This window comes from Anolis sagrei, chromosome 7, assembly GCF_037176765.1.
Source record: "Anolis sagrei isolate rAnoSag1 chromosome 7, rAnoSag1.mat, whole genome shotgun sequence".
In the NCBI taxonomy this organism is placed as follows: domain Eukaryota; kingdom Metazoa; phylum Chordata; class Lepidosauria; order Squamata; family Dactyloidae; genus Anolis; species Anolis sagrei.
In genome coordinates, this window is record NC_090027.1 from 805560 (window position 1) to 831779 (window position 26220).

At 46.9% G+C, this 26220-nt stretch overlaps 1 protein-coding gene across 1 annotated transcript in view; it reads right to left on the minus strand.

Annotated features, from left to right (window-relative positions):
- Positions 1-5084: 5084 nt before the first annotated feature.
- Positions 5085-26220, minus strand: part of PDLIM2 (PDZ and LIM domain 2) — a 106132-nt gene continuing 84996 nt past the window's right edge. Inside the window, exons 7-10 of the mRNA XM_060787478.2 lie at positions 17510-17667; positions 13608-13753; positions 11420-11543; positions 5085-5361 (exon numbers count right to left, since the gene is read on the minus strand). Coding sequence (XP_060643461.2) covers positions 5166-5361; positions 11420-11543; positions 13608-13753; positions 17510-17667 — 624 coding nt within the window. The 3' untranslated portion in view covers positions 5085-5165. The remainder of the gene's footprint in view (positions 5362-11419; positions 11544-13607; positions 13754-17509; positions 17668-26220) is intronic.

Consider the following 26220-nt stretch of genomic DNA (forward strand, 5'->3'; position numbering starts at 1 on the left):
TGAACTTTAAATCCCAGCAACTACAACTCCCAAATGACAAAATCAACCCCCACCCTCACCCTATTAGTATTCAGATTTGGGCATATTGGGTATTTGTGCCAAAATTTGGTCCAGTGAATGAAAATACATCCTGCCTATCTGATGTTTACATTGCAATTCGTAACTGTTATGAAGTGGCAATAAAAATAATATTATGGTTGGGGGTCACCGCAACATGCGGAACTGGATTCAGGGGTGGCGGCATTCGGAAGGTTGAGAAACACAGATATAAATGGATAGTCACACCAGAGGACCTAGAGATCAAGTTTTCAATTAAATTGCCAAACTCAAAGCTTCAACTGTGGGAGGTATGACCATATTCCTCAAACATAAGCTTAAGAACATAAGCTTCTCCTGGAATTGTCGTTCCGCCAAGGGAGATCCGGTAAGACCCATGAGGGATAATGGTTGGCATTTGCAACTGCATCTCCTCTCATTGCTTTCGAGCATGATGTGTCAGTTATGTTGGTTTATTTGTCGTGTCAGAGCAACCAGTCCATTATATTACATTTCTAACAGAACAAAACAAACAAACAAAAATACAGAACTTGTGAGTCTGGTAGTGGATTAAATGTCCTTTGACCAGTCTCTGGCCACTTGGAGTGCTTCCGGTGTTGCCGCAAGGAGGTCCTCCCTTGTGCATCATGTGGCAGGGCTCAGGGTGCATTGCAGCAGGTGGTCAGTGGTTTGTTCTTCTCTCCACTCGCATGCCGAGGATTCCACTTTGTGGCCCCATTTCTGAAGGTTGGCTCTGCATCTCGTGGTGCCAGAGCACAGTCTGTTTAGCACCTTCCAAGTTGCCCAGTCTTCTGTGTGCCCAGGAGGGAGTTTCTCATTGGGTATCAGCCATTGGTTGAGGTGCTGGGTTTGAGCCTGCCACTTTTGGACTCTTGCTTGCTGAGGTGTTCCAGCGAGTGTCTCTGTAGATCTTAGAAAACTATGTCTAGATTTAAGTCGTTGACGTGCTGGCTGATGCCCAAACAGGGGATGAGCTGGAGATGTCACTGCCTTGGTCCTTTCACTATTGGCTGCTACTTCCCAGTGGATGTCAGGTGGTGAAATACCAGCTAGACAGTGTCATTTCTCCAGTGGTGTAGGGCGCAGACACCCCGTGATAATGCGGCATGTCTCATTAAGAGCCACATCCACTGTTTTAGTGTGGTGAGATGTGCTCCACACTGAGCATGCATACTCAGCAGCAGAGTAGCACAACGCAAGGGCAGATGTCTTCACTGTATCTGGTTGTGATCCCCAGGTTGTGCCAGTCAGCTTTCGTATGATATTGTTTCTAGCACCCACTTTTTGCTTGATGTTCAGGCAGTGCTTCTTGTGGGTCAGAGCACGGTCCAGGGTGACTCCCAGGTATTTGGGTGCGCTGCAATGCTCCAATGGGATTCCTTCCCAGGTGACCTTCATATCTTGGGATGCTTCTCTGTTCTTGAGATGAAAGGCGCATGTCTGTGTTTTAGATGGGTTAGGGATCAGCTGGTTTTCCCTGTAGTAGGCAGTAACAGCACCTAGAACTTCGGAGAGCTTCTGTTCTACCGTCTCAAAGCTCCCTGCTTGAGCGGTGATGGCACGATCATCAGCATAGATGAAGCTCTCTGTCCCTTCTGGCAGTGGCTGGTCATTTGTGTAGATGTTGAACATCATAGTTATGTTGGTGCAAAGACATTTCAAAGTCTGCAGCGAGCTTTGCTCAGAGTTCATGAGCCTAACATGATTGGGGTGCCTTTGTTGTCCACGCTGCTTCTCTAAGCAAGACTCTCTGGCGCAAAGCCATGCTCTGCCTCTCCCTTGGCTTTCAGGCCCTTGAATGCGGGGAATGCGCAAGCCACATTCCAGGACACGTTGGGCCGGCCGTTTCTCTGGTGACTTCATGGCAGGAATGCTGCTCCGAACAGGAAGGCAAGCCTCATCCGCAATGCCTTCCCAAGCCATTGTTTGCGTGGTTTCGGGGGCGGACAGACACCCCTCTTTTGTGTTGCCGCAGATCCCGCCCATCTCTCTCATTGAACCCCAAAAGCATTCCAAGCGTGCCCCAAAGCCACAGGGTAGGGCTGGGCAACCACGGAAAAATTTGTTTCTAAACTCGATTCGTTTTTAGGGGGTTTTTGCGTTTTGATTTTTAAAAGAATTCCGTAATTTTTCTTTAAAAATGTTCGAAATTTACGAAATTTCGGAAATTACGAAACAATTACGAATCGAGTCGTTAATGGCGGACGCGATCGCGCAATACGCTAAAAAACCTCCAAATGGGAGAGGGGGAACTTCTGAAGCTTCCCTCTCCCTCTGTTGTTGACTGTTGGTGTGATAATTATATATTTTTTATCACTGATAAAACAAACAACAACCCTAAAACTTGCACCAGACATACGGAAATAATTACGAAACAATTTTGGAAAGATTTCGAAACGATTTCGAAACAATTACGAAATGAATTGAAAAATTCGTTTCGTTTTTTAGTTGCTCCTGAATGGTTCAATATCGCTTCGTTATCCAAAAAAATGAATTAATAACGAATTATGAAATTAACGAACGAAACCGCCCAGCCCTACCACAGGGTGGTAAACAAAGGAGAAGCCCATGACCCTATCTATGTCCCACTGCCATCAACGATGCCCATCTTTCCGCATGAATTCCCCCCAAATCTCAAAGGAGGGAGGAATAAGACCCATACCCAACCACTTAGTTAGTGTCAACCTTTCGATTCTTGTCCCTGTGGACCAAGGATGCATCTACATTGTCAACTTAACGCAGTTTGACACCACTTTAACCTTCAATGTTCAATGTTATGGATGATCAAGCTATAGTTTGATGAGGCACCATCCAATATTCTTTGGCAGATGATGATGATGATGACGGGGCCCCAGTGGTGCAGCGGGTTACACAGCTGAGCTGCTGACCGAAAGATTGGTGGTTCAAATCCGGGGAGCAGGGTGAGCTCCCACTGATTTTATCATTAGGGAGTTGTAGTTGCTAGGATTTGTAGTCCACCTGCAATCAAAGAGCATTCTGAACTCCACCAATGATGGAATTGTGCCAAACCTAGCACACAGAACTCCCATGACCAACAGAAAATACCGGAAGGGTTTGGTGAGCATTGACCTTGAGTTTGGGAGTTGTAGTTCACCTACATCCAGAGAGCACTGTGGACTCAAACAAGGATAGATCTAGACCAAACTTGGCAACGGATACTCAATATGCCCAAATGTGAACACTGGTGGAGTTTGGGGAAACTGGACCTTGACATTTGGGAGTTGTAGTTGCTGGGATTTATAGTTCACCTGCAATCAAAGAGCATTCTGAACTCCACCAATGATGGAATGGAACCAAACTTGGCACACAGAACTCCCTTGACCAACAGAAAATACCGGAAGGGTTTGGTGAGCATTGACCTTGAGTTTGGGAGTTGTAGTTCACCTACATCCAGAGAGTACTGTGGACTCAAACAAGGATAGATCTAGACCAAACTTGGCAACGGATACTCAATATGCCCAAATGTGAACACTGGTGAAGTTTGGGGAAACTGGACCTTGACATTTGGGAGTTGTAGTTGCTGGGATTTATAGTTCACCTACAATCAAAGAGCATTCTGAACTCCACCAACAATGGAATCGAACCAAACTTGGCACACAGAACTCCCATGACCAATAGAAAATACCGGAAGTGTTTGGTGGGCATCGACCTTGAGTTTGGGAGTTGTAGTTCACCTACATCCAGAGAGCACTGTGTACTCAAACAAGGATAGATCTAGACCAAACTTGGCAACGGATACTCAATATGCCCAAATGTGAACACTGGTGGAGTTTGGGGAAACTGGACCTTGACATTTGGGAGTTGTAGTTGCTGGGATTTATAGTTCACCTACAATCAAAGAGCATTCTGAACTCCACCAACGATGGAATCGAACCAAACTTGGCACACAGAACTCCCATGACCAACAGAAAATACCGGAAGTGTTTGGTGGGCATCGACCTTGAGTTTGGGAGTTGTAGTTCACCTACATCCAGAGAGCACTGTGGATTCAAACAATGGTGGATTTAGACCAAACTTGGCATGAATACTCAATATGCCCAAATGTAAACACTGATGGAGTTTGGGGGAAACAGACCTTGACATTTGGGAGTTGTAGATGCTGGGATTTATAGTTCGCCTACAATCAAAGAGCACTCGGAACGCAGCCCACTATGGATCTGCACCAAACTTGGCACACTACCTACATGGCCAACACTGAATACTGGTGGGGTTGAGGGGGGCAGTTTTAGGGTTCTGGAAGTTGTAGTTCACCAACACTATAAAGGAAGAGAAAGACATGTGGAGAGATCTGCAGCCTTCTCTGCCAAAGGAGTCCTTAAGACCATCAGAAATGTGTGTCTTCTGATGGTCTTTGGCGACCCCTCTCAAAGCCCCCTTGCAACCTCCTCCCAGACGTCCCGACCCCCAGGTTGAGAAACACAGGCCTAGAAGTTCCTAGAGAAGTGGTCCCTTTCCAGGTAAACAATACAACATTTATAAATAGGTGTTTCACATTTTTGGGGATCGTAACTCCAGCCAGTGTGTACTTACTTCTCCATCCTTTTCCGTAGAGTAAGTGCAGGTGCAGGCCATGAACTTTTAACAGACACACACATATATATTATTATATTTCACATAGAGATCTGGATGAACATCTGAGAGAAAGCTTTACAGGCAGAGCCAACGGTCACAGCTGCCCCCACGCCAACCCCAGTACCGACTGGTTCCAATGGCCCTCCCTCCATTTCCATTTACTACGGAGATCTGTGGATGTGCTGTTGGCCACAATATGGCCATTTTCCCTGGGGATGAAGGGGACCAGCAAGGCAGGACCCCTCGGAAGGAAGGCACGCTGCTTTGCCCAAACCATTAAGTGCCAAAGACGACTTGCAAATGCACACCTTTGCCTTGGGAAGAGAACAATCCCACACCTAACAAGCTAGCTGGAAATGCACCGAGTTCCCCACGTCCTTTGTAGTTGAGGCATTCCCCATCTTGGGCATGCCGTTGCGGGCTGAATCGCGGAAAGGTGCAAAAAGAGGAAGGCGCAAGAGAGAGACCAGGGGGGCCTTCCATGAGATACTGGGAGGGCGGGCGTCTCCTCTCCTTTAGGACTGGGAGTAGACGGCCGTGGCGGTGCTGCCCCCTGCCGACCCTTGGTAGCGCTGCCGGGCGTGCTTCTCGCAGAACATCTCCTCGCCCACCCAAAAGTGGCCGCGCATCTTCAGGTTGAGGCCGCAGTCGGTACACGTGTAGCAGGAGGGGTGCCGGTAGCGGTTCTCGTGGATCCTCACCGCCTGGTTCCTGCCGGAGACACAAAGCGGGGCATGCCGCGTGAAAAGGGCGCACACCAACCCCATGCACACACATTCGTGCAAACTAACGGCAACCTGTTGCACACACATGTTCATACAAACTCACAGCCACCCAGTGCACACCAGGAGTCACTCCTGACACGACAAAAAAAAGTGCACACACCATCCTGCTGCGGCCCCTCCATTTGGGCCCTTCCATCTGGGCTTGTCCATCCTGCTGCGGCCCTTCCATCTGGGCTTGTTCGTCTCACTTCCTGGCCGTTGGGCCAGCTAGGCCTCTCCATCTTTGCCTATGAAATGATGTGAACCGACCTCTTGTGTAGACCGATGTGTGTAGACCGCTGTGTGTAGACCGCTGTGTGTAGACCGCTGTGTGTAGACCGTTGTATGGACCTTTTGCTGGCCATTTTTGTAGACCCTTGTGTAGACCTTTAATGCTGGCCTTTTCGCGGCTACTTATTGAGCGAGAGTGTGATTGACCATCTGTGCTGCCCCATCCTCGATTTATCATCTCCGGAAGCCCATCCGCTGGCTACCAACCGTCTAGAGACTTACCGGGGTCATAGCAATATTTAGTTAACTACCACGATTTCCACCTATAAGGGGTAGTCGTATAATACCAACTAGTACATTCCTGGTCATTTATTGTCATCTGTCCCCATTGTGATAGGAACGAATAGAGCACCTAGGCGCCTGCCACCTGCTGCTAGATTGCACCAGCACTTTCACCCCTCTCCCGTCCCTCTGTGCCGCACTTTATTATCGTTAAGTAGAGCACTTTAGACCAGCACTTTATTAACGTGTGTGTTATTAATGTGTGTTGCTGCTGACTAAATACGATCATTTACGATCATTGACGGGCTGCTCCTAAAATCTGTGCACTTTAAGAACTGTTCCACTGAAGCAGCCGGAAACATTGACTACCATCTGTACCGCTGATACCGATGTGGCCCCCTGCCCCCATTTGTGTACTATCTCTGCTACTCTTGTGTACTGGAGGGGGCGGAAGAAGAGGTGGGCTGGAGCCTGTGATTGAAGGTGTGGTGGGGAGGGGGGAGGAGGGGGGGAGGGGATGCTGGCAAGAACCAACAAACTTAACAACAAACATAGGAGAGTGTAATCTCAGGGCTCTGGACTGCGGCATGGAGGGAGGGAGGTGTTCCACTAGCCGAGGGGCCCCCATAGAGGTCGTGGTGGGAAGGAGGAGATGCGGGAGAAGGAGACCTCGAATTCGGCCTAATTCGGACCGCTTATCCAAATTAACTACTCCCAATCGGTCTCCTAAGGTAAATTGGTGTAACCAGGTGAGCGGGCCCTCTGGCTTGAAGGTGGTGTTGTTGAACGCCAGATCTGTCAACGGGAAAACAACTTGGATTCAGGATTTAATCCTGGAAGAGCGGGCAGACCTGGCGTGCATCACGGAGACCTGGCTGGATGAAGCGGGGGGCGTAAATCTCTCCCAGCTTTGTCCTCCAGGTTTCTCCGTGCAACACCAACCAAGAGCCGGAGGCCGGGGAGGCGGGGTCGCAGTGGTCTATAGGGATACCATCCATCTAACCAGGAGCCCCATCCCGCAGACCACAAATTTTGAATGCGTCCACCTGAGGGTGGGTGGCCGGGACAGAATAGGGATTCTGCTAGTGTACCGTCCACCTCGCTGCACTACAGTCTCCCTACCTGAGCTAGCGGGGGTGGTCTCGAGCCTGGCGGTGGAGTCCCAACGGCTTCTTGTGCTGGGGGACTTCAACATCCACGCCGAGGCAACCCTCACAGGTGCGGCTCAGGACTTCATGTCCGCCATGGCAACCATGGGGCTGTCCCAACAAATAACTGGCCCCACCCACTGTGCTGGACACACATTGGACTTGGTTTTCTGCCAGGGATGGGAGCAGGGTGGCGGTGTGGAGGAGTTGTCCATCTCTCCGTTGCCGTGGACCGACCACTTCCTGATTAGATTTAGGCTCACTGCGCCCCCTAACCTCCGCAAGGGTGGAGGACCCATTAAGATGGTCCGCCCCAGGAGGCTAATGGATCCGAATGGATTCCTGACGGCTCTTGGGGAGTTTCCCGCCACCGCGGTAGGTGATCATGTCGAGGCCCTGGTCGCTCTCTGGAATGGGGAGATGACCAGGGCTATTGACAAGATCCCTCCGGAACGTCCCCTCTCAAGTAACCGAGCTAAACCAGCCCCTTGGTTTACTGAGGAGCTGGCAGCGATGAAGCGAAGGAAGAGGGTTCTAGAGAGCGTGTGGCGCTCGGACCCAAGCGAGTCAAACCGAACACGGTTTGTGTCCTTTTTAAGGGCATATGCCGCGGCAATAAAAGCCGCAAAGAAAATTTTCTTTGCGGCCACTATTGCGTCTGCAAAAAACCGTCCGGCGGCGTTGTTCCGGGTTGTCAGAGGTCTTTTAACTCCCCCTACTGCAGGTGGGAGCCCTGACAACTCGGCAGCGCGCTGCGAAGCATTTGCTCGGTTCTTTGCAGACAAAGTCGCTTTGATCCGCTCTGAGCTGGACGCCACATTAGATGCAGTCTCTGTGGATGTGACACAAGCACCTGCTTGTCCAATTTTGTTGGATTCTTTTCAGTTTGTGAAACCCGAGGATGTGGACAAGATACTTGGAGGAATGAGACCCACCACGTCCATCCTAGACCCCTGCCCATCCTGGCTTCTGAAGGAGGCCAGAGGGGGATTGGCCGAGTGGGTAACGGTGGTGGTTAATGCCTCCCTCCGGGAAGGCAAGATTCCAGCGAGCCTAAAACAGGCTATTGTAAAGCCGCTGTTGAAGAAACCATCACTCGACCCCACTAAATTGGACAACTTTCGGCCTGTTTCCAATCTTCCCTTCTTGGGCAAAGTCATGGAAAGCGTGGTGGCCTCACAACTCCAGGTATTCTTGAGAGACACGGATATTCTGGATCCGGCACAGTCTGGTTTCAGACCGGGACATGGTACCGAGACGGTCTTGGTCGCCTTAGTGGATGATCTGCGCCGGGAGCTAGACAGGGGGAGTGTGTCCCTGTTGGTGCTCCTGGACCTCTCAGCGGCCTTCGATACCGTCGACCACGGTATCCTTCTGGGGCGCCTTGCAGAGATGGGTCTTGGGGGCACTGCTTTGCAGTGGCTCCAGTCATTTCTGGAGGGTCGTACTCAGAAGGTGTTGCTGGGGGACTCCTGTTCAGCGCCACAGCCGTTGATCTGTGGCGTTCCTCAGGGTTCCATCTTGTCCCCCTTGCTGTTTAACATCTACATGAAGCCGCTGGGTGAGATCATCCGGAGTTTCGGGGTGCGGTGTCATCTGTACGCAGATGATGTCCAACTCTGTCACTCCTTCCCACCTGCTACTAAGGAGGCCGTCGAAGTCCTGAACCGGTGCCTGGCCGCTGTAACGGTCTGGATGAGGGCGAACAAACTGAAACTAAATCCAGACAAGACAGAGGTACTCCTGGTCAGTCGCAGGGCCGAACAGGGTATAGGGTTACAGCCTGTGCTGGACGGGGTCGCACTCCCCTTGAAGGCGCAGGTTCGCAGCTTGGGTGTGACCCTGGACTCATCGCTGAGCCTGGAGCCTCAGGTTTCAGCGGTGACCAGGGGAGCATTTGCACAGCTTCGGCTCGTGCGCCAGCTGCGCCCGTACCTTGGGAAGTCTGACTTGGCCACGGTGGTACACGCTTTGGTCACATCCCGCCTCGACTACTGCAACGCTCTCTACGTGGGGCTACCCTTGAAGACGGCCCGGAAGCTTCAGCTAGTCCAGCGCGCGGCAGCCATGTTGCTAACGGGAGCAGGACGCAGAGAGCATACAACGCCCCTGCTGTCCCAGCTCCACTGGCTGCCGATTCGCTACCGGGCCCAATTTAAGGTGTTGGTGTTATCCTACAAAGCCCTAAACGGTTCCGGCCCAAAATACCTTGCAGACCGCATCTCGGCCTATGAGCCCACGAGGACCTTGAGATCATCCGGGGAGGCCCTTCTCTCGGTCCCGCCTGCCTCACAGGCACGTCTGGCGGGGACGAGAGAGCGGGCCTTCTCAGTGGTGGCCCCCCGGCTGTGGAACACCCTCCCTGCTGAAGTTAGGCAGGCGCCCTCTTTGATGGCCTTTCGTAGGGGCCTGAAAACATGGCTCTTCGAGCAGGCCTTCAACTGAGTGTATCTTGAACGACTCTGGAATGGACTAGGATTATGAATTTTGGCTACGACCCCAGAACTAGACGAAGCGGATTTTTAGTATATGTTATGTTTGTATTGTCTGGTTTGTGTTGTCTTGACTTATTGTACATTGTTTTCTTGTTGTTGTTGTTCACCGCCCCGAGTCGCCCTCGGGCTGAGAGGGGCGGTCAATAAATGCAAATAATAAATAAATAATAAATAAATAATAATAAAAAAATGTGCCCAGTGTGCGCGCACACACACACATGTTTGTGCAAACTCACAGCAGGAAGGAGGAGGGGAGGAAGAATGGAGGGAGGGGGGAAAGGAAGATGAGAAGGAAGGAATGAAGGAAGGAGGGAAAGAAGGAAAGGAAAGGATAGGGAGGGAAGGAAGGAAGGAAAAGGGAGGAAAGGGAGGAAAAAGGAAGGAAAAGAAGAAGGAGGGAAGAAAGGAGGGAGGGGAAGGAAGGAAGGAAAGCGGGAGGGAGGGAAGGAAGGAAGGAAAGAAGGAAAGGATGAAAGAAGGGAAGGAAAGGAAGAAGGAGGGAAGGAAGAAAGAAGGGAGAGAAACAAAGGAAGGAAAGAGGGAGGGAAGGAAGGAAAGAAGAAAAGGAAGGAAGAGGGAAAGAAGGAAAGGGAGAGAGGAAAGGAAAGGAAAGAAGGAAGGGAGGGAAGGAAATAAAAGAAAAGGAAGAAGGAGGAAAGGAAAGGAAGAAGGAGGGAGGGAAAAAGGAGGGAGGGAAAGGAAGGAAAGAGGGAGGAAAGAAAGGAAGGGAGGAAGGGAAGGAAAGAAGGAAAGGAAAGAGAGGGAGGGAGGGAAGGAAAGGAAGAAGAAGAGAAGGAAGGAGGGAGGGAAAGGAAGAAGGAAAGGAAAGAAAAGAGAGGGAGGAAGGGAAGGAAAGAGAGGAAGGGAGGGAATTCTGTAGTTTAATTCCACTGTATTCATTATATGTTGTTTGCACTGTTGCTTTTGTGAGCTGTCCCAAGTCTCCTATTATATTTGCTTTCTGATGGTGCAATGTACACCAATTTGTGTCATGCACCAACCTATTAAAATATTGTATACAATTACCTTCAGGCTCTGTAAATCAGGTGTGAATTGAATGTCTCTTATTCCCATGATCTATTTTAACTGTGTTGTGCCCTGCCTTCACCTGTGAGGTGAGGTGGGCAACAAATCCAAAAGTACTATTATTACTACACGTAAGTTAATATCATTGTTGAGACTTGGGTCCCATCTCCAAAATAATGCATTACACTATGTAACCCAATTTCGGTTCCTGGTGCCCATTGACCTACCTGAGAGATGAAGGGGACAGGATTCCACCTCTGTTTAAACTGCAAAGCTATGTCCCATAGCATGCCTGTCCCCCTAAAAATAAATCCCATTCTGTTTTTGCCCCCTCCGTGAATGAATAATCAAGACCACTAAGATCATCCGGAGGGGCCCTGCTCTCGGTCCCTCCGCCTGCACAAGCACGGCTGGTGGGGACGAGGGACAGGGCCTTCTCGATGGTGGCCCCTCGACTTTGGAACTCCCTGCCATTAGAGATCAGAACTGCCCCCTCCCTCACGACGTTCAGGAAACTAACAAAGACCTGGTTGTGGAACGCGGCATTTGACAACTGATTTAATTCTTTGCCCACATGAAAGAAGGAGGATGAATGGGATTGTGATGGTGTCAGACGATTTGGCTCTTTTAACTGGGATGATAATGTTTTAATGTGTATGGTGCTGATATTTTAATCGTGTAATGAAGTGGCATTGTGTTGTTATTGTATATTCTTTGTATGTTAACACATGTTGTGAACCGGTCTGAATCCCTCTTTGAAGGTGAGAGGGTCGGTATATAAAACCTCGAAATAAATAAATAAATAATATAATATAATACTCACGTGATGCCGCCACCGCATTTCTCACAGGTGTGCATCACCTTTGGGCTGCTGCCGGTCGCAGAACTATTGACCGGTTTGTGAGCGCTGGGAGACAGCTGGCTGGGGAAGTGAGTGGCCGTGCCATCTGTTGAAACAATACGGAGGATGTCAGGCCCAAATCTGGGGGAAAGGTTGCGTATAGATGCCGCATGTGATCTAGGAATCTTAACAGGCCACAAGCTGAACATGAGTCAACAGTGTGATGCAGCAGCTAAACACACTAGCACAATTCTAGGCTGTATTATTAGAAGAGTCCAGACCAAGGATGGGCAAACTTTGGCCCTCCAGGTGTTTTGGACTTTAAATCCCACAATTCCTAACAGGCTCAGGCACTTTCCTTTCCCCCCTCAGCCGCATAATAATAATAATAATAATAATAATAATAATAATAATAAGGTTGATGTAGGGTTTTTTCAGGCTATATGCCCATGGTCTAGAGGCATTCTCTCCTGACGCTTGCCTCACTACCTCTGAGGATGCTTGCCATAGATGCAGGCAAAACGTCAGGAGAGAATGCCTCTAGACCATGGCCATACAGCCCGAAAAAACCTACAACAACCCAGTGGTTCCAGCCATGAAAGCCTTCGACAATAATAATAATAATAATAATAATAATAATAATAATAATAAGTAAACAAAGAGTCAGTACAAGAAAACTGCACTCCAATCCAGAGCTGACAGCTGGCACAACAAAGCCTTGCATGGGCAGTTCCTTGAGAAGATTGAAGTAAAAGTTGACAAGGAGAAGACCTGGTGATGGCTCACGAATGGAACCCTGAAGAAGGAGACAGAAGAAGGCCTGGTTCTTGCAGCCCAGGAGCAAGCCAGCAGAACAAAGGCCATTAAGGCCAGGGTCGAAAAGTCTGCTGATGACCCAAAATGCAGACTGTGCAAGGAAGCGGAGGAAACCATGGGCCACATCCTCAGCTGAAAAATGCACAGACGGACTACAAACAGAGGCACAACTCTGTGGCCCAGAAGATTCACTGGAACATATGTCCCAAGGACCACCTGCCAGCAGCAAGGAATTGATGGGATCATAAACCCACAAAGGTCGTGGAAAATGAACACGCAAAAATACTGTGGGACTTTGGAATCCAGACTGACAAAGTTTTGGAACACAACACGCCAGACATCACGATTGTGGAAAAGAAAAAAGTCTGGATGATTGATGTCGCCATTCCAGGTGAGAGTCGCATTGAGGACAAACAATAGGAAAAACTCAGCTCTGATGGCAACAACCAGTCCAGGTGGTCCCAGTGGTCATAATGGGCACACTGGTTGCTGTGCCAAAAGATCTCAGCTGGCATTTGGAAGCAATAAACATTGACAAAATCACGATCTGTCAACTGCAAAAGGCGTCCTGACTTGGATCTGTGCGCATCATTCGGAAATACATCACACAGTCCTAGACGCTTGGGAAGGGTCTGACTTGTGATTTTGTAGTACGAAATCCAGCAGAGAGATCTCGTTTGCTGTGACATACTGTGCTTTTGTGTCAATAATAATAATAATAATAATAATAATAATAATAATAAATCACATAGTCCGACCTAGACACTTGGGAAGTGTCTGACGTGTGATCCAATACAACAACCAGCAGAGTGATCTTGTTTGCTGTGGACTCATCTTGTTGTGTTTCTAATAATAACAATAACAATAACAATAATAATAATAATAATAATAATAATTATTATTATTATTATTATATAATATGTCCACCGGGGATTGCAGCTGTAAACTATTGTAATGAATCAGTATTTTCATTTTACCAACATTTAATATTAATGATATCAAGGAGCTTTTTTAAAACGAAGGAAATGCAAGATAAATGTGAGCTCAGAAGCTGAAATGTCTTTTTTTAAACTCATTTCCTTTTATGCCAACAGAATCCAAATATGCCCAGGTACAATCAAGCTTTGAAGACACCTCTCCGCTGATTACAGGTTGCAGCGCAGCCTCGCAGATGTGGACAATGCAATGCTCTCCCTTGCCTCCAACGTCAACACCGTGCATCTACTCAAGCAATGTTTCGTAAGTAAGAGAGCAAGGAAAGGAAGCGCATTGCATAGGAACACCTTTTCCTCCTGACATATGGACATTTGCAGACAGGAAGAGAGGCACGCGAGGGTGCGTTTTGGCTGCCCACCTTTTTCATCCAACTCCAGAGCCACCTGCAGCATGCGGAAGGTGCTTGACTGCCGCGGAGGAGCCCTGGTTTCGCGGTTTTCTTGCATCATCTTGTACACTTCCGAGTCCCCTTCCAAACGATGCATGGCTGCCTCTGAATCCAGGCTAGAGAAAGAAAGAAAGAAAGAGCAAGCGCACTGCGGTTAGACTTGGGCATCCCTCAAGCTTTCCTTGATCCAGGAGGGCAGGACAAACCAGTCTTTGGTCATCTTTTTCTGCAGAGCCTGGAAAAAAAGAGGTAGGGCTGGGAAGTTTCTGGAAAGGAAGGATTTCAGAAGAAGGTGGAGACATTCCTGGAGTCTTGCATGGAGAAGCAGGACCCAGAGAAGGTCCCACAACCGCCCAATGTGGAACTTCACTTGCAACAGGTTCGGAAGCCATCTCTCCACCATCTCAAAAGAAGCACTTTGGTGTGGTTTCTGGGCCTGTATGGCTGGGTTCTGTCTATGAATGCCTATAGATCAGAGTTTCTCAACCTTCTTAATGCCACAACCCATACAGTGGTTGTCCTGCCCAACCAAAACATTGTTTTCGTTGCTACTTCATCACTCTCACTTTCCTACTGTTATGAACCGTTATGTAAATATCTGATATGCAAGATGTATTTTCATACACCGGATCAATTTTGGCACAAATACCCGATCTGTCCAAATTTGAATACTGGTGGGGTTGGGGAGAGATTGATTTTATCATTTGGGAGTTATAGTTGCTGGGATTTGTAGTTCACCTACAATCCAAGAGCATTCTGAGCTCCACCAACTATGGAATTGAACCAAACTTGGTACCCAAAACTCCCATGATCAACAGAAAATACTGGAAAGGTTTGGTGGACATTGACCTTGAGTTTTGGAGTTGTAGTCCACCTACATCCAGAGAGAACTGTGGACTCAAACAATGATGGATCTGGACCAAACTTGGCACAAATACTCAATCTGCCAAAATGTGGTGGCGTTTGGGGAAAATAGACCTTGACACTTGGGAGTTCTAGTTGCTGGGATTTATAGTTCACCTACAATCAAAGTGCATTCTGAACCCCACCAACGATGGAATAGAATAAAACTCCCATGACCAAGAGAAAATTCTGGAAATACTTGGTGGACATTGACCTTGTGTTTTGGAACTGTAGTTCACCAACATCCAGAGAGCACTCTGGCCTCAAACAGTGATGGATTTTTACCAAACTTGGCACAAATACTCAATATGTCAAAATGTGAACACTGGTGGAGTTTGGGGAAAATAGACCTTGACATTTGGGAGTTGTAGTTGCTGGGATTTATAGTTGAACTACACTCAAAGAACATTCTGAACCTCAGCAATGATGGAGTTGAACCAAACTTCCCACACAGAACGTCCACAACCAACAGGAAAAACTGGAAGGGTTAGATGGGCATTGACCTTGAGATTGGGAGTTGTAGTTCACCTACATCCAGAGAGAAGTGTGGACTCAAACAAGGATGGATCTAGACCAAACTTGGTACGAATACTCAATATGGCCAAATGTGAACACTGGTGGAGTTTGGGGAAAATAGACCTTGACATTTGGGAGTTGTAGTTGCTAGGATTTATAGCCCAACCACAACCAAAGAACATTCTGAACCTCACCAATGATAGAATTGGGCCAAACTTCCCACACAGAACCCCCATGACCAACAGAAAATATTATGTTTTCTGCTGGTCTTTGGAGACCCCTCTGACACTGCCCTCATGACCCCAGGTTGAGAAACGATGCTATAGACCCTCTGAAAATGCCATTAGCCACAGATGCAGGCAAAACATCAGGAGAAAATGCTGCTAGAGCACATTGGTCATCCAGCCTGGAAATCACACAACATCCCAGTGATTCCAACCATGTCAACAACAAGTCAAGATGCTTATTTGGACTCACCAATCCTTGCCATGGGGTCCCACCCACCCGCAGCTGCCATTCCCAAAATCCCACCTACCCAAGCTGCTTGGACCAAGAGAAAGCCTTTTCCTGGCTGTGTCCTTTGAAGGTGCATGAAGCTCTGCACCTCCAGGAAATAAATCACAGAGAAGGCATATAAGGCAGTATTTGGAGTTGTTGTAGGTTTTTTCAGGATATATGGCCATGGTCTAGAGGCATTCTCTCCTGACGTTTCGCCTGCATCTCTGGCAAGCATCCTCAGAGTTTGGGAGGTCTGCTGGAACTAAGAAAAAGGGTTTCTATATCTGTGGAATGACCAGGGTGGGACAAAGAACTCTTGTCTGTTGGAGCTAGGTGTGAATGTTTCAACTGACCACCTTGATTAGCATATAATGGCCTGACAGTGCCTGGAGCAATCTTTTGTTGAGAGGTGATTATTAGATGTCCTTGTTTGTTTCCTCTCTGTTGTTGTGCTGTTGTAATTTTAGAGTTTTTTAATACTGGTAGCCAGAAGGACATCTAATCACCTCTCAACAAAAGTTTGCTCCAGGCACTGCCAGGCAATCAAATGCTAATCAAGGTGGTCAGTTAAAACATTCACCCCTAGCTCCAGCAGACAAGAGTCCTTTGTCCCACCCTGGTCCTTCCACAAATATATAAACCCATTGTCCTAATTCCAACAGACCTCACTACCTCTGAGGATGCTTGTCATAGATGCAGGAGAAACGTCAGGAGAGAATGCCTCTAGACCATGGCCATACAGCCTGAAAAAACCTACAGCAACCCAGTGATTCCGGCCATGAAAGCCTTCGACAATAGTATTTGGAGTCTTTCCTTCCTGCCAAAGACCCCCCCCCCCCCCAGCCCTGTTTCCCTCTCACCTGAAAGCTTCCTTCCTGGTTGGCTTCAGGTGTTACCTGGCTCTCTTTGGCTCTTTCCGTGCGCACGCGGGACACTCCCTGTACATGACGCAGGGCGCCCCGACTTGCCCAACCTCCAGGTCTGTCAGCAGCACCTTTGCATTAACCCTCACCTTGCCAAGACAAAGAGGCCCAAAGGTTGGATTTCCCTTACCCGAAATGCTTGGGACCAGAAGGGTTTTGCAGTTTGGAGAAAACCTATTTGCATATACGCACAGAATGAAATGACTTGGAGCCACATTGACACACAAACTTATATTTATCTTTCATGTAGCCTGAAGGTAATTTTCTACGCAAAAATTCAATAAATTTGGTTACAAAACAATGCACCGTATATACTCGAGCATAAGCTGAGTTTTTCAGCCCTCTTTTAAGGCTTATTTATTTTTTTCTCTGTTATTACTATTACTACGCTTACTATTTTAATCTGTATAATTATGGTTATTATTACATTTCCATTATTTTACTCTATTATTATTATTACATTCATTATTTTACTCTATTATTACAAGAGATGGGCCAAAACTAACAAAACGAAGTTCAACGGAGACAAATGCAAGAGACTCCACTTTGGCAGAAAAAACGAAATGCAAAGAGACAGAATGGGGGACGATGAGGCCACTTGGAAACCCACTTGCCTAGTGTCCAACAGACCTCCCAACTTCTGAGGATTAGGATTCAATGGCCTTGCAGCTTCAAAGCCTGGCTGGCTGCTGCCTGGGGGATCCTTTGTTGGGAGGTGTTAGATGGCCATGGACATTCTACAAATATATAAACCCCACTTGCCTAGTTTCCAACAGACCCCATAACCTCTGATGATTAGGATTCAATGGCTTTGCAGCTTCAAAGCCTGGCTGGTTGCTACCTGGGGGATCCCTTTGTTGGGAGGTGTTAGATGGCCCTGGGCATTCCACAGATATATAAACTCCACTTGCTTAGTTTCCAACTGATGGTGTGTGAAGCTGCCATGATCCTCCCCAAAGGTCTGATAAAGCTTGGGAGAGGCAACATAAACCTAAGTACAGGTGAGCGACTAGGTAACACAGGGCGGCTCACCTGTAGCTGCGATGGAAAGGGCTGGAGGGGCTCCGGTTGTGTTCCTTGCGGATCTCCCAAGGGCTGCAGAGGGTGTAAGATCCTGACGATGGAGAGCCGTTCAGCGGAGGAAGGCCGGACAACGGAGGTCCACTCGGAGGGGTGAAGCTCCTCCGTTCCTGTAGGAAGCAGAAGAAGAAAAGAAAAAAGAAATGGGCAAGGTGTCAAGACACTAGGTAGCAACACCAACACTGACATTCCCGCTGGCTGCATGTTAGCACTCGGCTCCATCCCATGGTTAGAACCAAACTATTTCATTTGTAGTTCTCATCCACAAAATAAACCAGTTACTGCATGGCGCAGTGGGTCAAACCGCTAAGTTTGGTCCAGATCCATCATTGTTTCAGTCCACATTTCTATCGGGACGTAGGTGAACTACAACTCCAAAACTCAAGGTCAATGCCCACCAAACCCTTCCAGTATTTTCTGTTGGTCATGGGAGTTCTTTGTACCAAGTTTGGTTCAATTCCATCACTGATGGAGTTCAGAATGCTCTTTGATTGGAGGTGAACTAGAAATCCCAGCAATCACAACTCCAAAATGCCGAAATCAACTCCCTCCCCACTCCACCACACAAGTACTCAAATTTGGGCGTATTGGATCATTGTGCTAAATTTGGCCCAGTGAATGAAAATCCATCCTGCATATCAGATATTTACATTACGATTAATAACAGTGGCAAAATGACAGTTCTGAAGGGGCAATGAAAATAGTGCCAAGGTTGGGGGGTCACCACAACATAAGGCAGTGGTTCTCAACCTGGGGACACCTGGGGGGGGGGTCACAAGGGAGTTTCAGAGGGGTCGCCAAAGACCATCCAGAAACATAGTATTTTCTGTTGGACATAGGGGTTCCATGTGGGAAGGTTGCCCAATTCTATCATCGGTGGTGATCAGAATGATCTTTGATTGTACGTGAACTATAAATCCCAGCAACTAAAACTCTCAAATGCCAAGGTCTATTTTCCCCAAACTCCACCAGTGTTTGTTCACATTGGGCATGTTGAATATTTGTGCCAAGTTTGGTCCAGATCCACCATTGTTTGAGTCCATTGTGCTCTCTGGATGTAGGTGAACTACAACTCCAAAACCAAAGGACACTGCCCACCAAACCCTTCCAGTATTTTCTGTTGGTCAAGGGAGTTCTGTGTGGCAAGACTGGTTCAATTCCATTGTTGGAGTTCATAATGCTCTTTGATTGTAGGTGAACTATAAAACCCAGCAACTAAAACTCTCAAATGCCAAGGTCTATTTTCCCCAAACTCCACCAGTGTTCATTCACATTGAGCATGTTGAGTATTCATGTCAAGTCTGGTCCAGATCCATCATTGTGTGTATCCACAGTGCTCTCTGGATGTAGGTGAACTACAACTCCCAAACTCAAGGTCAATGCCCACCAAGCCCTTCCAGGATTTTGTGTTGGTCAAGGGAGTTCTGTGTGGCAAGATTGGTTCAATTCCATTGTTGGAGTTCATAATGTTCTTTGATCGTAGGTAAACTATAAACCCCAGCAACTACAACTCCCAAATGACAACATCAATCCCCTGCCAACCCCACCAGTATTCTAATTGGGGCATATTACGTATTTGTGCCAAATGTGGTCCAGTGAATGAAAATGCATCCTGCATATCAGATATTTATATTATGATTCATAAGAGTAGCCAAATTATAGTTGTGAAGTAGCAACAAAAATAATATGATGGTTGGGGGTCAACACAACATCAGGAACTGTATTGAGGGGTCGCAGAATTAGAACTGACATAAGGAATTGTCTTAAGGAATGGCGGTATTAGGAAGGTTGAGAAACAGTGATATAGAGCATATCAAGTTTAAACTCTTCCTAGAAGCCAACAAAACTATTGCAGTTTGGGTATCGTGAGAATACGTGGTTCAATAGTACAGAGAATAATGAAGAACGCCGTAGGAAAACAAGAAGACCGGCTTTTGATGATAGCGGGACTTGGAGGTTTCTCACACTGTAAGTTGAAGTCAACTCAACAGCAGTTTACAACAACAAAGGCAAGAAAACGACGAGGTTTGCATATTTTTTATGAACGAACTCCTCCTTGAAGAGTTACTACCTGCCCTAAAACACCTTTAGGTGGAAGCATCCGACTAGTCAAAAGCCATCCTTCCACAGATTGGGTTCTTGTGGGTTTTTTCAGGCTATGTGGCCATGTTTTAGAGGCATTCTCTCCTGACGTTTCGCCTGCATCTATGGCAAGCATCCTCAGAGGTTGTGAGGTCTCTTGGAACTAGGAAAATTGGGTTTATATATCTGTGGAGTGACCAGGGTGGGACAAAGGACTGGCTACCAGTATTTAAAAACTCTAAAATTACAACAGCAAAACAAGAGAGGAAACAATCAGGGACTTCTAATCACCTCTCAACAAAAGATTGCCTCAAGCACTGCCAAGCCATCAAATGTTAATCAAGGTGGTCAGTTGAAACATTCACACCTAGCTCCAGCAGACAAGAGTCCTTTGTCCCACCCTGGTCATTCCACAGATATATAAACCCATTTTCCTACTTCCAACAGACCTCACGACCTCTGAGGATGCTTGCCATAGATGCAGGTGAAATGTCAGGAGAAAATGCCTCTAGAACATGGCCAGATAGCCCAAAAAAACCTACAACACACAGCATATTATTTAGGAACACAAAAATGCTGGACCACTCTCACAACCACCATGTCAGATTACACAGAGAAGCCATTGAGATCCACAAGAAGCATGTGGACAATTTCAGCAGAAAGGAGGAAACCATGAAAATGAACAAAATCTGGCTACCAGTATTAAAAAAACTCTAAAATTACAACAGCAAAACAGCAGAGAGGAAACAATCAGGGACAGCTAATCACCTCTCAACAAAAGATTCCCTCTGGCACTAACAAGGCACACCAAACAACTGCCAGGCCATCAAATGCCAATCAAGGTGGTCAGTTGAAACATTCACACCTAGCTCCAGCAGACAAGAGTCCTTTGTCCCACCCTGGACCATCCACAGATGTATAAACCCAGTGATTCCAGAAGCCTTCGACAATACATCTACCACAGATTCCCATCTGGCTGCTTCAATGCAATGCACTGAACAGAAGAGGGCACCCGAGGTCCACAACGCCAAGTCCGCCAACCCCATAGGAAGAGCAGAGTTGCAACTCAGAGTTGCAGGGATGCAACTGCAGCGAGGGTGAGGAGAATGCAAAAGAGGGAAACCTTGGCCCAGAAATCCAGATTGCACTGCGGCAAATCACAGCAGGCAATACTGGCCTCGATGGGTCATTTCTTCAGTCCAAGGGATGGCCACTCTTCAAGCGTCACGGGCAGTACAAGAAAGTAACAAAACAACAGCTCGGGGCAAAGATAGGAAAAGTTACTTTCGGGAAGGTTCAATATGATGACACAGTGAAACCATCCACAATTGAGCAAGCAGAGAGTAGACAGCCCTGCCATATGTGGTTTTTTGAGCAAGCGTTTGCAAATTGCCTGTTATAACAGACATAAGACGGTCATCATTCTTGTGTTTTCCATATCTGCCGGAACGTGGCATGCCAAACTTTACAGGATTTTGATTTACTAGCTATTCATATACGTTGAGTTTCAAGACTTGTGCGCCAGTTGCGCCCGTACCTTGGGAAGCCTGATCTGGCCACAGTGGTCCACGCTCTTGTTACATCCCGAATAGATTACTGCAACGCGCTCTACGTGGGGTTGCCTTTGAAGACTGTTCGGAAACTTCAGAGTACTCACCGGAGCGTCATACAGGGAGCACACCCCCCCCCCCTGTTGTGTCAGCTCCACTGGCTGCCGATCCAGTTTCGAGCACAATTCAAAGTGCTGGTTTTGACCTACAAAACCCTATACGGTTCCGGCCCAGCGTATCTGTCCAAATGGATCTCCCTCTACGTCCTGCCTCGGAGTTTAAGATCTTCTGGGGAGGCCCTGCTCTTGGCCCCACCTCTATCACAAGTGAGGTTGGTGGGGACGAGGAGCAGGGCCTTCTCGGTGGTGGCCCCTCACTTGTGGAATTCACTCCCCGGGGAAATTAGGTCATCAACATTATTATTATTATTATTATTATTATTATTATTATTAACTTTATTTGTACCCCGCTAGCATCTCCCGAAGGACTCGATGCGGCTTACACAGGCCGAAGCCTCAAAACACAATACAATAGAGAACATAACACAACAATAAACAAAGCAAATCAAAACAATTAAGCAAAATAACAACAATGACAATACATCAATACCTCAAGACACTATTAAAACTGGTTCGGCCGGCGCAATGGGGTACAGGGTTAAAAGTGCTAAGATGGCAGGAGGAACGTAGGATTAAAGGTGCGGTGTGCAGCAACAATGGTTGTGCTAAAGTGCTTCTAGGACTTGGGATGGGGATTCCTAATCTGCGAAGGCACATCGGAACAGCCAAGTTTTTAGGTTCCTTCTGAAAGCTGCTAGAGTAGGGGCCTGATGAAGCTCTTTTGGAAGGGCATTTCAAAGTCGGGGGGCCGCCACAGAGAAAGCCCTGTCCCGTGTCCCCACCAAGCGCGCTTGCGACGTAGGTGGGATCACGAGCAGGGCCTCCCCAGATGACCGGAGCGAGCGTGTGGGTTCGTAGATGGAGATGCGGTCATCCCTCCTCTCTTTCAGAAGGAAACTAAAAACATGGATATGGGACCAGGCCTTTGGGTAATCTGGCAGATAGACCAAGGACAAGCGACGACAATGTGGAATGAATTTATGGACTCTGAGCTGGCAAATGTTGAACATTAGATTGGTTTTTATTGATTACGATGTATAATTGATTGTTTTAATTACTGTTTATATATGTTTATTTTTATCTTATTGTTGTGTTGGCATCGAATTGTGCCTTTTGTAAGCCGCCCTGAGTCACCCCTCGGGGGTTGAGAAGGGCGGGGTGGAAGCGCGAGAAATAAATAAAATAAATAAATAATTAGAGCACAAAAATGGCATTTTGCTAAATGTGATGCACACACAAATTGATTACCCTTCAGATAAGGGGGTCTAGCTCAGCAACTCTTGCAGTCAGAGACCTCAAATTCTGGGACACTTGGTGTAACACCTGACTGGTAGGCTCGGGCGGTTTCGTTCGTTAATTTCGTAATTCGTTATTAATTCGTATTTAAATTAGCTTACGATCTGATATTGAGCCATGCAGGAGTAATTAAAAATCGAAACAATTTTTTCAATTTGTTTTGTAATTGTTTCGAAATTGTTTCGTAATTATTTCCGTATGTCTGGTGCAAGTTTTAGGGGTTTTTTGTTTTGTTTTATCAGTGATAAAAAATAAATTATCACACCAACAGTCAACAACAGAGGGAGAGGGAAGCTTCAGAAGTTCCCCCTGTCCCATTTGGAGATGGTTTTTTAGCATATTGCACAATCGCGTCCGCCATAACGAATCGATTCGTAATTGTTTCGTAATTGTTTCGCAATTTTATGAAATTTCATATATATTGAACTTTTTTAAAGAAAAATTTTGGAATTCTTTTTAAAAACGAAACGCAAAAACCCCCTAAAAACGAAACGAGTTTAGAACCAAATTTTTCCGTAGTTACCCAAGCCTACAGACTGGCACTACAGCTAAAATTTGACAAAAATTGGAAGCATAATGGTGGGAAGGTTTAAGCCACTTGGTGCAGAATGACCCCGACATGCTTCTTAGGCCTTTCAAACAATGCGGAATGTGGCTGCCTTCAGTACAGCAGCCGAAGGGACTTGAGCCCAATGGAAAGTGCTGATGGTTATCTTCAAAGCCTTAATGGTTTTAAGACTGGGATACTGGAAGGGCTGCCTCCACCCACGTGAGCTGCCTTGCTCACTGACATCTTCTGGAGAGGTTCTCTTCTGCGACCCACTCACATCTGAGTTGCATTTGTTTGGGATCCCGGACACAAGAGGCCTTCTTGGCAGCTGTATCTAGGTCACAAAAAGCCCTTTCTTGCTCTCTCCTCCAAGCCCTCTGCAGTAGGACAAGGCTTCATCTCCTCCCCACACCAACTCCAGAGACACCTCCAAGGTCATGTGGCCAGCATGACTGCATGGAGCACCGTTACCTTTCCCGCAGAAGCGGTACCTATTGATATGTGGCCAGCATGACTGCATGTTCAAGACCATCTTAAATACGACTTTGGGTGTATGTGTGTGTGTATATACATCCCTGGTGTTTCTTTTGATCTTGTGTAAGCCATACAGTATACACACACACACATATGCATAAACACACACAGCCCTTTCTTGCTCTCTCATCCAAGCCTTCTGCAGTAGTACAAGGCTTCATCTCCTCCGCACACAAACTCCAGATAGGTGTAGATCCCATATTTCTTGTATTGCTTTATTTATGCCCCATTTTCCCCACAAAGTCGGGATTCCAAATGGCTTACACAAGATCAAAATAAACACAAGGAATATATACATACACATATACATACACCTACCTACCCAAATACAACTTTGTGTGTGTGTGTGTATACACACATACATACATACACACACACACACATACACACACACACACATATATATACACATACACACACACATTTGTATTTGGGTTGGTAGGTGTATGTACATGTGTATGTATATATTCCTAGTGTTTCTTTTGATCTTGTGTAAACTATATATATATATATATATATATATATATATATATATATATATGCATACATACACACACAGAGAGAGAGACATATACACACACACACATACCTACCCACCTACCCAAATACAACTTTGGGTGTATGTGTGTATGTGTGTGCATATATATTTGTGGGAAAACGTATCAATAGGTACTGCTTCTGTGGGAAGGTAATGACGCTCCATGCAGTCATGCTGCCCACATGACCTTGGAGGTGTCTACACACAACGCCGGCTCTTCGGCTTAGAAATGGAGATGAGCACCAGAGTCGCAGAGTCAGACATAACTGGACTTAATGTTGGGGAAATCTTTACCTAAACCTAAACGCAGATCTTCTTTCATTATCGGGAACAGATGGAAGTCAGGGGCTGCTAAATCTGGACTGTATAGAGGATGCCGTACAGTGGTGAGATCTGGTCTCTGAAGTTTCAAGTTTGTGCGCTTTCATTTCAGGCGTCAGCATCCTGGGTACCCATTGTGCACAGATCTTCTGATAGCCAAGCAAAGCAATAATGTGACCCACACATTCTTGTGAAATGCCAATTATGCTTGAAATTTCTGAGAGATATGATTATCATCCTGAATCAATCTGTCAACCTTTTGCTTGTGAAACTCGGTGGTTGCTGTCACAGGACGTCCAACTCTTTGTTTGTCACGCAAGTTAGATGTTCCCACCTCAACATCTTTAAACTTACTTACCCAACGATGCACAGTCCTCACATCAACACAATCACCATAAACAGCTTGTATTCTCTGATGAATCTCCTTTGGGGTGACATCTTTTGCTGTCAAGAATTCAATGAATGCATGTTGCTTAAGTCGCATTGACCCACCATCTGCGCAGGGTTCCATTCTTCGCACTTTAACAACACAACAGATCAATGCAAAGGCTTCCTGCCAACATGGAACTGTAGAGGAGAGTCTACTGAACAAGCCAGTACCTGCCGCATACCAGGACTGCCATCTGTTAAGGAGTTATCAAGGTAGAGGCATTACTTTTCATTACTTTTGGGCTGACACCTTCTGCTGTCAAGAATTCAATGACTGCACGTTGCTTAAGTCGCACTGACCGTCCGTCTGTGCAGGGTTCCATACTTCGCACTCTAACAACACAACTGTTCAATGCTAAGGCTTCCCACCAAAATGAAACTGTAGAGGAGAGTCTACTGAACAAGCCAGGACCTGCCGCATACCAGTACTGTCATCTGTTGAGGAGTTACAAAGGTGGAGGCATTCATTTCCATTCAACCCTCCAAATGGAACTGTAGAGGAGAGTCTACTGAACAAGCCAGGACCTGTTGCATACCAGTACTGTCATCTGTTGAGGAGTTACAAAGGTGGAGGCATTCATTTCCATTCAACCCTCCAAATGGAACTGTAGAGGAGAGTCTACTGAACAAGCCAGTACCTGCCGCATACCAGTACTGTCATCTGTTGAGGAGTTACAAAGGTGGAGGCATTCATTTCCATTCAACCCTCCAAATGGAACTGTAGAGGAGAGTCTACTGAACAAGCCAGGACCTGTCGCATACCAGTACTGTCATCTGTTGAGGAGTTACAAAGGGGGAGGCATTACTTTTCATTCAACCCTCCAAATGGAACTGTAGAGGAGAGTCTACTGAACAAGCCAGGACCTGTCGCATACCAGTACTGTCATCTGTTGAGAAATTACAAAGGTGGAGGCATTCATTTCCATTCAACCCTCCAAATGGAACTGTAGAGGAGAGTCTACTGAACAAGCCAGGACCTGCCGCATACCAGTACTGTCATCTGTTGAGGAGTTACAAAGGTGGAGGCATTCATTTCCATTCAACCCTCCAAATGGAACTGTAGAGGAGAGTCTACTGAACAAGCCAGGACCTGTTGCATACCAGTACTGTCATCTGTTGAGGAGTTACAAAGGTGGAGGCATTCATTTCCATTCAACCCTCCAAATGGAACTGTAGAGGAGAGTCTACTGAACAAGCCAGGACCTGTCGCATACCAGTACTGTCATCTGTTGAGGAGTTACAAA